Genomic DNA, 14,027 nt, shown 5'->3' with positions numbered 1-14,027 from the left:
AGGTCAAGGACCACGGTGCCATAGCACTTCGTTAGTATTTTTGGTAAGCCATCAAGTTTGAGCAAACCAAAACTTATATCTTGTGTTTTAGGGGAATGACTATAGCTTCCATAAAAGATATTTTCTTTACCATGTAAAACAAATGCAGATACTTGAGTCTCTTCTTCTGCCATATAGGTGATGATTGACTCTCGTATACCATCTTTTATTTAATTTGGTCTTGTGATTAAATATTCAGTTATGCCATGTCTTCTGCTCATATGTGATGCTTGACATTTTTACAGAATATCTCTATTTTTGGGGCTTAAATGCTTAATGCAATTTATGGTTTATCACATGCATTGTTGCTATTGTTGATTGTTTATGCTCAATTTGGTTTCTTTGATGAGCCTAATGTTGATTTTGTGAATCGTCTGTCTGTTTAGGCTGTAAAAAAAGTAAGAAGGAAGGATGTAAAGGCTAATTTCTGATGGGTTACATGAAATAAATGAACTTTGATGTTGTTGTTGAAATGAATTTCTGATTTTTGTTTCTGTTTTGCATCTGATCAATTTTGCTCAAATTTTCTTATGAACACCATTTTTGCCTATTACATTCTTGATGAAATGCCTATGAAGTCTAAAAAAGACCCGTATGTGAAACAGAGACTTTATTTCATTTTGCAACACACCAGAAAAAGGCTCATACATGATGATACAATCTTTGACAATTCCCAAAAGTGAAGAACTGTAACTTAAAAACTTAATGTACAGAATGCTTGGGTAATGGTGATTTAGAGCCATGGAGAGTTATAGATGGGAGTGACCACAGATTTAGTATGCATATACTTGTGGATGCCCTGCATACCCCAGTCTTTTCCAAAACCACTCATCTTGTATCCTCCAAAAGGGCAATCGTTGTCGATGGCGAAGTAGCAGTTGATCCATATACTACCGGCACGGATTGATCTTGAGACGGTGTTAGCAATGTCGATGTTCTTGGTTACAATGCCTCCTGCTAGGCCATATTTGGTGTTGTTGGCTCTCTGTATTGCCTCCTCTAAGGTCCTGTAACAAAGGGCTCACAGTTATGTCCCTTTTCGAGCTGATGTGAAGAGCTAAGTGGAAGAGGGTTACTTACTTGAACTTCATCAGTGACATTACAGGTCCAAATATCTCATCCTTGGCTATGAGCATGTCATCCTGAGCAAGTTGTTGGAATAATAATCAGATGAACAGAGAAGAAACTGAATAACGTTCACTATATCGATCTGAATTAGCTGAAAGTGTACCTTGACATCAGTGAATACTGTTGGCTCGATGTAATATCCCTTGTTCCCCAAAGGCTTGCCCCCTGTTAACAAAGTGGCTCCTTCTCTTTTTCCATGCTCAATGTAGGTTAAGACTTTCTCAAACTGCTGCTTATCAACCTGCGATTATTGTCACGACTCACCAACGTTAGAATCTAGGTACCACATTTGATAAGGAATTCGATCAGAAGCATAGTACATAGTATAGATCAATCATAAAACTGCACGGCCTTGTTGATAGCTATAAATATTGGTCGAAAAGAGTGAATGAACAAAGATCATTTACTATTTTCAGTATTCGCTTACCTGGGGTCTTTGACGAACATTAGGATCAAAAGGATCCCCAACAGCCCAAGATTTTGCCTTTACTTCTAATTTCTTCACAAGTTCATCATAGATCCCTTCTTGAACAAAAACACGAGAACTTGCCACACAAGTTTCTCCCTGAAAACATGAATGACACGAAGTCAGCGGTCACTGTTTCAAATTCGTCTCAAGTTATAATGAACTTCAGGTTTGAAAATGGATGAAACAAAGTTATGAACCTGACCTTGTTGTAGAGGATTCCCAAGAGAGCAAGGTCAGCAGCCTTATCTACATCAGCATCATCAAAAATTAAAAGGGGTGACTTGCCCCCTAGTTCAAGTGAAACTGCTTTTAAGTTGCTCTTTGCTGCAGCCTGCATCACTTGACGGCCTACGTCTGTGGAACCAGTAAAACTGACCTGAAATGTCAAGAAATCAAACCAATGGTATCAGTAGGTGTTACAGTAAGCCATTATTAATGACCAAGTTGGAAGGAAAAGCTAGAATTTACTTTGTCAATGTCCATATGATGAGTGATGGCCGCACCAGCAGTCTCTCCATATCCAGTTATGACATTAATCACTCCATCAGGAACACCAGCCTTCATAAACAACGTCACTAGAACTAAGCTACATTGGCAATACAAGCATACATATACATACAAGTCAAATACTCTTCGTAAATACATGTTGTCAGGAGGTGACCGCATATAGAAGAGAGATTTCACATAAACTTGTGACATAGCAGCATGTCACTAATTGATCATTTGACTACATAACATGTCAATTGGATAGACCACATAACCTGTCACAGTCTCGCCTCTGTCACGGTCTCGCCACATAGCATGTCAAGCAACTATGCCGGATTAATACTATGAGAACGTTTTTGCAAGCTTACCAACTTGGCCAGATGAGCATAATAGAGAGCTGAAAGAGGTGTCTGCTCAGCAGGTTTGATGACCATGGTGCAACCAGCAGCTAAGGAAGGAGCAACTTTAACAGAGAACATGCCGCTCGGAAAATTCCATGGAATGATGTGTCCCAGAACACCAATTGGTTCAAGTAAAGTATAAGCTTGAAGCTCGCGCGACATTTTGAGCACCTCTCCATGAATTTTATCAGCTGCACCCGCATAGTAACGTATAGTTTGTGATACCTGAGGTATGTCAGCGGCTTTGCCAGAACTGAACAACTTCCCCGCATCAACTGTATCCAACTTGGCTAGTTCTTCTGTGTGTTCATCGATCAAGTCCGCAAACTTCATCATTATCTTTCTCCTCTCCTGAACATTGTTGAAGGCATTGCATCAATTACAGACCCACAATCGTTAGTGACATGTTTAAGCAGCAACAATACATGACTTGCATTTGGAAGATTCAAAAGTAAATAATCAAAACAATTTTGTAAACATGGCCATCCTTTCCATTCCTCTGTTAGTCATGCTTGCTTCTACTGTACTACTGTTTTAGTCTAGAAAAAGACTTCACTTTGAATCTTTGATCTTCTTAAACTTGAACAACCTTCTGCAGTATCATGTTTTACTAATCATAATGCTTTCTTTTCTATCCGTCTGAACTAATAATTAGCATTATTTAGGAATATATTAGAGACCAGATCATCCTCTTAGTGACACAGATAAGATAAGCAACCTCAATATTTTTATTTAAATGATTGATCATGTAATCATGTTGTCTATAAATCATATTATATTTAACACTAATCCTCTATTAATTATTGCTATCAGAAAGGTAAAGCATACATGGTAGTAATTAGATAAAACAACAGTGGGAGCCAGAGAAGAAAAGGAGCAAAATGACAAATTAAATAAGAGTAAAGTAATACGTACAACGCCGGGCAAGCGAGGCCAGGGGCCACCGTCAAAGGCGGCGCGTGCAGCTTTCACGGCCAAATCCACGTCTTCCTTATCTCCCTCTGCCACGTCAGCTCGGTCAGCCCCTGGTCAACGACCACCGGCCACTTTTCCGGGCACTTTTTCCGGAGTCTTTTTCCGGCCAAATTTTCCGGCAACCTATTTCAAGGTATTTTTTACTAAACATGCCCGTTTTTTTAATTGAATTTCTCTTCTTTTTCGGGGACTTGCAACCTCCATTCTTCTACCCCCATTTCTTCATTATAAGGGAGACCAAATTAAGCCGAACTATGGGGGTTCGTGCTCACTCCAAGCTTAGAGCTTGTTGAGATCTCCAAACTTAGAGTTTGTAGAGAATTTATGATCGTCCACTTACGTCATTGTTTCGATCTAATCCAATATCTCTTTGATCGAATTTCTTGGAAGCGACTACGCTCGGAAATTCCTAATTTCTTGGAAGCGATTACGCTTAGAAATTTCATATGTTTTCGTGGTAGCCTATTTCGCTCCGAAACTAACCCTAATTTCTTGTTCTCTTTCAGGATGAGTAACCTAAACAAATTGGACTTTGCTCCATTGGGAACAACTGGCTCTGGATATCACAGGTGGGTACGTGATATCCGCCAGCATCTCAAGGCTGATGGAATCCTGGATATGATTCTCGAGCCTAGCCAGGACGTGCTAACTGTTGAGCAAGCTCAAGCTTTGGAAGCAAATAGAGCAGCCTTAGAGGCAAATAAGGCGAAAGCCATCATCCTAATGACTCGTCATATGGATGATTCGCTCCAGTACGAGTGTATGAATGAAGAAGACCCCAGAAAGTTGTGGGTCTCACTCGAAGAAAGATTTGGCAACGTCCGTGACTCCTTGGTTCCTGACCTAGAAGTGAGATGGCATAGCCTCCGCTTCTGTGATTTCAAGTCAGTTCTTGACTACAACTCGGAAGCACTTCGCATTAAATCGTTAATGGAATTCTGTGGTAAAGAGATCACAGATGCGATGTTGATTGAGAAGACTCTCTCTACTTTCCCCGTCTCTGCATTGATGGTTGTTAAGAACTATCGAATCGATGTTACTGCAAGACGAATCACAATGTTTCATGAGCTCATTGGAGCTATGAGTGTCGCTGAAAAGCATGACAACATCCTTGTGAAGAACTATAATTCGAGATCTGTGGGAACAGAGCATATTCCGGAATCCAATTATAGTCGTGCCCCAAAGAGAGGGGCGCCAAGAGCGAAACCCTAATCTTAGGGATACTTCTGGACGTTCTGGTCCATATAATCGCTCTACTTGGGAAGGTAATTGCCAAAATAGGCGTACACGGAACCGAAGAGGTCAACGTGGAATGAGAGAGGGAGGCAACGCCTCTGGCCATGTTGGTGGCGCCACCAACACTAAGAGCCATCTAAATGACGCTTTCCAAGCGCCTCAATCAATGGAGTTTGAGCAAAGAGATGTATGTTCTCGATGTGGAGTGTCTGATCATTGGGCACACATTTGTAGAGCTCATGAAGAAATTGTCACCGCCTACAAAGCATATTATGAAGCAAGAGAAGCTCACTATGTGGAACAAGAAGATCAAGAAGATGATCTAGAGTAAAGGGTTGAAGACTACAAATTTGGCTGGGATCAATAGATCGCCAATTCTGTTTAAGTCTTTATTTTCCAAGAGATGTAATAGGCAATTGCCACACTATGTAGTAAATGCCATTGGTTTAGTTTTTCTTCACATAGGCTCATCCAAAATGAGTGTGATGTCTAGGAAGGTTTTGAGATAAGTGGTACTTAAGCGAGCTTTGCTCCACTGACATCTCTCTACTCACCTGGTCATATTTATTTTGGAGTTACCGAAAGAAGTCAAACGACTACCTTTGTTTTGCATTAGCTAGCATTTGGATTAGATTCTCCTAATGGTTAAGAGACAATGATGTATTCAGTTGGCTTATGAATAAAATTTCGAGTTCTTTTCTTTATGACTCCATTTTGATTCTGAGCATATGACCTTTGTGACTACGATGGCTGGGCCATCAATATTAATTCAAGGACATGGAATAGCCCAAGTTCCACTTGCCAAATGGCACCTTAATTACTGTCACAGAAACTCTTTACGCTCTTAGGGCAAATTGCCCTATGAATAGCCAACGGATCCCATGCGAAAACGCATGTAGAGAACGAAAATGAGTTCCTTTGCAATGCCTCTAATGATTGCGAACAAAGGCGCATCTTAGAGAAGTCTATGTGTCTCTCTAGTGGACTCTATGTCACTATTCGAGCCATTAAATCCAATAAAGTTATGAGAGAAGATCTCTTGGATTTAGACACATATTGGCTTTGTCACGACCGGATAGATCATCCTAGTCATGACATGATGATCTGTCTACTGAAGACTTCACACGGACATCCATCCTTTTGAGCAAAACGAAGCAAGAATCTAATGACGCCATAAATGGTGCCAACCATGAGCATAACGCCATGGTTGTTCCTCCTATTGGCCATGACGCCATACATGCTAATTTCCATGGCTCCAACGCCATGATGGGAGATGTAGTCACACATTTTGCTTCTAATAGCGCTAAAGACGCTTAGGCTCAACCAAAATCCTAATTGGTTGCTTCTATGGCCCCTCGCTCATTTTGCAAAGCCTGTTCCTTCGGGAAATTAAGACTGAGACCGTCCTATGCAAAGAATATGAAAATACTCATTCTGTTCTTACATAGAATCCGTAGGGATTCTGATTACACGCATTTTTATGCATGTAATTATATCTAAAACACTAGAAATAAGCTAATACTTGAGCCAATTATAATGTAGTTAATCCAATTTTATTTGTTTTGTAGGAAATAAGCGGAATTACGGAAATCGAGAGAATATTGTGAAAAATTGAGCAAAATGGAATTTCCGACAAAAGGACGAAATAGTCAATGCGGGTCAACCGTAGTCAATGTCAATCAAGAGAGCGGAATCCAAATAACTTTGTGTTGAGACCGAAAATTTCACAAACCCAAAATAAAAAATTTTGGTTCGATGCAAAAGTGAGATTCCATATTTTTAGCTTAATTATCTCCAAAGTAGGTAATTGTACAAGTTTACTGTGGCCAAAGAAGGTAGAGTCCTAGTTGTCTTCAAAGTTCAAATAAAACAAGAAAAGGAAGATCATGCATGCATCACGTGGATTGTATTCAAGACCAAGTCAAGAATATTCAAATCATCTATCCAACGAGGATAACAAAAGTCACGACTTGATATCATTTGAACTGGTAGCAATCAGATGACTCATTTTGTATCAAGTTTTCAAAATCAAATCCCATACTGGAAGTTGTGGATAATTCCCACGGTTGCAAGTTTGAATGTGGGAGTGGTTATCATCATCTGAAGATCATTTCAAATTTAAAATTAAGGTTAACCTGCATGATCTCTTATTCTTCTACGTGCCTATTTAAAGAGCTCTTTACATGCATGCAACAAGGGGGGAGACGGAGAGAATTAGAGATAAGAGTGAGTCAAGTTCGTGCATCAAAGGAAGGCAGTGTTTAAGAGGAAGAAAGAGTAAAGAGTTCTAGTTACCTGGAGACGACAACCCGACGACAGGAGAGCTTCATATTCAGGTATCCTGCTGGTCGTTTCTTCATGGTCTTCCTTGCTACTATTCCTTTATCATTGCTAATATCTCCATGAGTGCAGAAAGACTTGCCTCTGCCCATTTCCATGTGGACTCCATAAACGTTCTTGAACAGCTCCGAAAACAAATCCCTCCATACTAAAGGCCTCAAAATTCCCCGAGACCAAATATACCAACAAAACCATCACAACTCACAAAGCCTCAAATCCCGTACTGTTGCCCACCCAAATCAGAAAACAAAAACACCTCCATTTGCCTTTGTGTTAACAAACAGTGCAGGTTTAAAGAGACCAAGAAAAAAGCATGTTCACAGAGATGAAGGAGGAAAAGAGATTTCGGCAAGGGAAGAGGCTCACCCGTGTATTCTCGACCTTCTTTCGATGCCTATACTGCGGTGCGTCCTGCGTATAGGTGGCGGAAGCAAGGTCCAACTCAAGGGGGTTTCACTGCACTTGTTTTTGATGCCTGTATCGCGGTGCGTCCTGCATATGGGTGGCAAAGATGAGTGTCAAGTGAAACCTGGGGCTGCCGGTTCACGCCAAGTACAAATTAATCATGCTTCGGCTCACAAAGCAAAGAAACTGCACTGGAGGGATCTTTGTGCAGCGCCAGATGCAAGAAGTTACTTCACCTGCAGCAAAGTCGTCATCAGAATGGTGCCCCCCTGAAAGTAAAGTGGTCGTCTCTCCACGGAAGGGTGCCTACCTCCAGCCACAAGACTGCAGAGTGTTCGGTTTAGCTCACCTTCAATCACAAGTTAGCAGCGTGTTCTACTTGGCTCACCTGCGATCACAAAAACTACAGAAACACAAAGTGGCTGCAGCGGTGCTTGAGTGGTGGAGACAACCAATGCCAAAGCTCACAATCCACAGTAAACGGAGAAGTCCAGTCGACACACGGGATGGAACAAACCAGAGCAATCCCAGAACATATGTCAAAGTTTCAAACGTGACTGCCCCTTGTGGAGTGATGACTTGTATGGTGTTTTGTGTCTGCGAGACAATATTTGAATCAAAAGGCAAAGAAAACAAATGCAAGTCTACAATCGGTGTCGTGTTTGATTTCTTCCTCAAGATTGAAGCAAGCGGCAAGAAGGTCAACAATAAAGTCCTTTTGGCTCCTCCGCTCTCTGTTCAAGTTATTGTACTATTCAATATTAAAAAAAAATGGCAGCAGCTCACCTCTCAAGTAGCCACGTTAAACTTGGAGGTGGAGGAATGTTCAAGACCTGCACCAAAAGGCAAAAGAGTTTTAAATTATGATTGTCAAAGTTTGCTGCAAGGTTGCTTTGAATAAGAGTCAGGCAACGAGGACCAAGAAACAATGCAAGTTTAAGTTCATGAAGTGATTAACACACAAACAAGACAAAACTCTCATTGTGCAATTATGCATAATTGTCAAACCATGGTGTTGTTCATGTAGCTTTATTCTGAAATGGGGATTAAATGGCAAGATGACAGAGAGCTAATGTCCAGGTCTTTGAAAAAGAGACAAACCATGCAATTGAATCGGTGGCATAAATAAAAAAGGGCTAAATGAAGCGGTGTCGTACTCGTGCAGTTCCAAGGATGTCTACTGCGGGTCTTTTAGTTTGTCGAAAATGAAAATTGGGCTCCAGTTGGGTGCATATGTAAAATTAATGGGTGTCCATATCACTCTACGCCTTCCAAGCTTTTTGGGTTGTTTCGGTGTACTACAGAGCCTACTTCAAACCAGCATCACGCTCAATAAACTTTAGAGGCCAAAATCCCGTTTCAAGTCTCAAGGCCTGTTAAAAATCTCGGCACGACAGGGTGCCCAAATCAAATCGGTGGATACTCTGCCAAATTGGATGTCCACCCCAGAATATATTTTTGCTGGACGGATTCAAAATATGTACACATCCATCAACCCAAAGTCGGTACAAAACCAAAATTCAAATGCATTGAACTACAGTGGTTTGATCCCTTCACAGGGTATGTAGGCAGTCTAGCGACCCACTAGATGCAACCGCAACTCCAAACAGAATCCTTGACTCCACCAGTCAAATTCAGCCAGTCCCAAATGAATCACTGACTCCAGTCAAATTCTCTCAGCACCAGAAAATCAAATCATTCCCAAATCACACAAAATTCAAAGGCTCTAAACCTTTCAAATCTCCCAAACACAAATCCAAAATAAATGGGTCATCTACCCATTTAAATCTCAAATGCCGGAACTACATGTGGTTTGATCCCGCAAAGGGTATGTAGGCAATCTAGAACCAAATCTATCTAGATGCAACCGCGTCCTAAACACAAAAATCGAATCCCTGGTCCACTTAAACCAAATTCGTCCCAAACACTACTCTCATTCCAAAATCAAAGCCCTCCAATGAGTCATTCACTCATTGGAACTCTTGAACTACGAGTGGCTTGATCCCTCTCCAAGGGTACGTAGGCAACCCATTCAAATATCCGGGTGCAGCCGCAAAAACAAACAAACATACATCCCATCAATTGGTTTCTTCATAAATGGAATCAAAGGGTATTTCCCTGTAACAAGGGATCGTAATTAAGAGACACATTCTGTCTTGAATGGGTCGAACCCGAAATAATAAAAACTCTATTCACTAAATGAATACGAGTGAAATTATGTTTGGTGACATTTACGCTCGCTGTGTGCAATTTTCCCTCAACACTTTGATAGTATGAGCGGAAGTGCATTGAGAAGAGAAAAGAAATGAGGAGAGAAATAATAATAATGCATCTTAATTAATTAAGTTAATTAATCAATTGATTAGTTACTTAATTAATCAAGTTATGTGGTAGTCAGTCATTCATGCACGTGCAGCATGCATCTTAATTATGCTGACCTTAATTAGGCAAGGTTTTCTTTTCCTTTACGTGGCAACCATCAGATGGCCCATTTCTTTCTCTTCCTACATGGACCAGCCACCAAGTTACACCTCATCATCTCCTCCTTTTCTTCTTTGCCGAGACCACACACAAGCAGATCACCTCAATTAATCATCCAACCCTCTATCTCACGAAACGAATGGCCACCAACCCACTATATATATTGAAGCACCCTCATTCTGCAGAGGAGAACCCTAGCACAGAGCCGCACCACAAAACAGAGGCAGCCCCTTTGGGCTGCTCTCTTTCTCATTCTCTTCTCCCATCCTCCTTTTCCATTTCCATTTTAGCTTTAGTTTAATTTCTTTCGGGTATTTGAGAATTACTCACCCAAAGCTTCCAAGCATCAAAGGACTTCATCATCATCAAGATTTGAAGATTGGGTAAAAGTTATAGCTCCCCAATCAAGGTTTGTCATAATTGCTTCATAGCAATTGTGACTTGTTCTTGTTACTTCTCACTTCTTTTTCACTTTTTCCTCTTTAATTGATGTTTGTTGATGTTAATTTAATTATGGGTTGTGAGTAATTCTCTTGTTGGGGGTTAGGGTTGAGTGCCCTAGTCCAAATTTGATGTAATGAATGCTTAATTTAATTTATATATGGAATTTGTTAATTATTGGATGTTTGTGTTTTGTGATAATTGATTATAATGCATGCTTAGGAATTGTCAACTCTTGGGTATGTGGTTTTAATAAGTCTAGATTAAAATTTAGGGGATGACATCCTTAGATTTTAGAGCTAGAACCCCGATTTAATATTCGTGGGAAGTACAAGCATGATTCACTACATGATTAGCTTGATCGCAATTATGGTGAGCTTAGTTGCCTAATTCCTCGAACTCTAGGCCTCTTGATGTGAATTAGTGACCCTTGAACCGGCTCTAATTCATGTCAAGTGAGTTCCTACGGCCCTTGAACCGGAGTAGGAATACCATGAAAGGGAATTTCGGCCCTTGAGCCTTGAAAAGCCTTGGGTACGGCTTCTACCATCTTTAATAAATTGCACGTAAATTAAATTAGCATCGAGAGCATTGAAATAGGGTTAGGAATCATCCCTAGCTACCAACCCCCAATTTATCTCAATTTCTTACTTTGCATTACTTTATTTAATTTAGTTGTTATTTGAGTTTTCATTTAAATTGTTGCAATTTAGTTATTAGAAATTTAAATTACAATTTTTGGTGAGAATTTCGACTCATTGTAAATAACCACAACTAGGCTCATAGTTTTGATTAGGCTTTGGTGAGAACCAAAGCCGAGCATTTCTAAGGCTTGGTGCCTTAGATTAACATTTTTATTGATTTTCTTTTTCTTTTATTTGTTTGCCAAGTGACTTTATTTCCGATTACCCAAAGATTGTGGGTTAGCCACTAATCCCCGTGGTACGATAAACTTTGGGCATAATATTTCCCTATCTTGACAATGATACGTACGCTTGCGTAAATGTGTATCAAGTCAGATTCTGTGGACTGTTTCAACCAACCTGCGGATGTTTAAATATTTCATGATGTTGGTTGACACGCAAACACGCTGGTAACGTGTTGTGTCATCGTCCACCTATAAATGTTGCTTATGCTCCACTCCTAGCACATATCATATGACAACGGGCTCACTCCCCAGATCATCATATTCAGTCAATTGGATTTAACTATGCTAGAGAGTTTACATCAAAGACCCTCGATGGTTATTGCATTGGGACTGATGTTGGACATCATATTCCCATGTGTACCCAAATGGTCTTGCGGAAACGACTACGATGGTAGTCCGGACATTGGTAATGCGCACCAATCTCCTTATATCTGCTTGGGGTAATGCAATATCGCATGCAGCTATGCTAATTCGTCTACGACCCACCGCCACTTAATGTACCTCTGCGTTACAGCTAGTGACTGGGTACAAGTATCGTACTTACGCATATTTGAGTGAGCCATTTATGTGCCAATTGCGCCGCCACAGCGCTCTATGATGGGTCCTTATAGATGAATGGGCAACTACATTAGATTTGAGACTCCAACAATCGTCCGCCACTTAATGCCCTTGCGAGGCGATCTCATTACTGCTAGATTTTCGGGTTGTCACTTTGATGAGACAGTCTTCCCGTCGTTAGGGGGAGATAAGAACACGAATGTTCAGCAGGAATGACAGGAATTGTCGTGGTCTGTCCCCACTATGTCTCATCTCGATTCCTATTAAAGTGACGAGATCACACAAATATGCTGCAAACATGCCTGCAAGGAAGGACGTCCCTACGAGAGGACGTAGCGCCACCCTACACGGAGGTAGGCATGGCGCCAACAACAAAGAGAGTGGCACTCTGGCGTTACAGGCCATGGCCCCAGCTAGGATGCGTGGGATGCCCGTGGGTTCGAAGGATACCTTGGCACAAACCAATCCTTGGATCATCGACACTTAAAATCCGTCTCATGAGTATCTTCCGGGTTATGGTTATCGTTGGGGGACGCCTCAACGTCAGAACCTATTCCTGAGAATATAGAGCTCTATGAAACTTACACTAGTGTACATGAGATGTGGGATAGAAACTCCATCATAATTGATGATGTAGTTGCGCATGAGTTTGTTGAGTCTGATGATATAGAACCATGCTCCGTTGATGAATGAATGCTAACGTAGAGAAATTTGGCCTAAATGGAAAGATGCGATCCAGGTTAAGTTGGATTCTCTAACGAAGATGAAGGTTTTCGAGCCAGTGATGCCAACACCTCCTAACATAAAACCTATTGACTAATAGGTCTTCGTTAGAAAGCGTGATGATAAAAAGAGATGGCAATCTAGCCTTATGGCGCAAGGCTTCTCACAAAACGCCCTGGAATCGACTACGATGAGACATATTCTCTCGTAATGGATGTCATTGCACTCCACTACCCTATCAGTTTGGTAGTTTCCAAATAACTGAACATGCAGCTTACAAATGTGGTCACTACGTATCTATATGTGGATCTAGATACGGAATATACATGAAGATTCATGGTGAACTTCATTTACCCAAGTCAAGTGGCTCTAGACCACGGAGCGCGTTTACAAAGAGGTTGAAACACTCACTAAAGTGACTACTTGATTGGGAAGGGATATGCCCGCGCGTTTCCATAACAAGTTTCGGATTCTATCGCGGTTCATGTTGGACATGATATTCATTGGAAGCCCTTAAAGAGTTAAGGGAAACCGCTGAACACTTGAAATCCGAGTTTGAGATGAAGGATTTTTGGGAGAACACGATTATATCTCAATTTGGAACTTGAGAATCATGTTGATAGATGCTTAGGCATTTTGACAAGAGCCTTCAAGCACCCCCATGATCGTTCGTAGTCTTGATCCTGAAAATGATCATCTTCGTCAAAAGGATGATGACGAAGATGTGCTAGAGGCAGAAGTGCCTTACTTGAGTACAATAGGCGCATTATTGTACTTAGCTCAATGCACAAGACCAGACATCTCATATGTTGTGAACTTGTTAGCTAGGTATAGCTGTGCGCCAACGCGACACCATTGGATTGGTGGAAAAAGATATCTTTCAGTACTTGAGATGTACGATTGATATGGGCTTGTTCTATCCCTACAGAGAGATGATGGATTCAGACCCATCACACACCAGGAACGCCGCCAACACTAGCCTGCGTCCACTATCCCCATCCCAAAACGACATGTGTTTTGGAAGGTTTTGTTTATGTTGGGTATCTCTCTGACCCACACAAGGTCATTCCCAAAATGGTTAATTGTTCACCATGGGTAAAGACCGTGATATCTTGGAGGTCTACAGAATAGACCATAGTCGCTATATCTTCGAACAATGCAGAGATCATTGCTCTTCACGAAGTGGTTCGTGAATGTATATGGATTGGATCCATAATTACGCATGTTCGAACAATTGTGGTTTGAAGTCTACCACAGATGAGCCTACGAGCATTTAGGATAATGCTGCTTGTTTTGAACAAATGAGGCAAGGCTACATCAAAAGCAATAACACCAAGCATAATCAGCAACAACAGACTCTCCTCGAGATCAAAGTGAACTAGGTTCAATCTGAGGACAGTGTGGTAGACTTGCTCAC

The 14,027-nt window shown here is 41.0% G+C and overlaps 1 protein-coding gene across 1 annotated transcript; it reads right to left on the bottom strand.

Moving 5' to 3' along the window:
- Positions 1 to 634: 634 nt before the first annotated feature.
- Positions 635 to 3,142, bottom strand: LOC133711471 (aldehyde dehydrogenase family 2 member C4-like). The gene is made up of 8 exons (XM_062137591.1): positions 3,080 to 3,142; positions 2,491 to 2,874; positions 2,105 to 2,194; positions 1,839 to 2,012; positions 1,595 to 1,732; positions 1,271 to 1,408; positions 1,120 to 1,181; positions 635 to 1,046 (listed from the first exon to the last, which is right to left on the bottom strand). Exons 2-8 carry the CDS (start codon positions 2,857 to 2,859, stop codon positions 773 to 775), a joined length of 1,245 nt encoding a protein of 414 aa, XP_061993575.1. The 5' UTR covers positions 2,860 to 2,874; positions 3,080 to 3,142; the 3' UTR covers positions 635 to 772.
- Between the last annotated feature and the right edge of the window lie 10,885 nt (positions 3,143 to 14,027).

This window comes from Rosa rugosa, chromosome 1 (assembly GCF_958449725.1).
Source record: "Rosa rugosa chromosome 1, drRosRugo1.1, whole genome shotgun sequence".
NCBI classification, from domain to species: Eukaryota; Viridiplantae; Streptophyta; class Magnoliopsida; order Rosales; family Rosaceae; genus Rosa; species Rosa rugosa.
The sequence above is the reverse complement of the archived record's forward strand: the minus strand, read 5'-3'. Positions and strand labels throughout refer to the sequence as shown.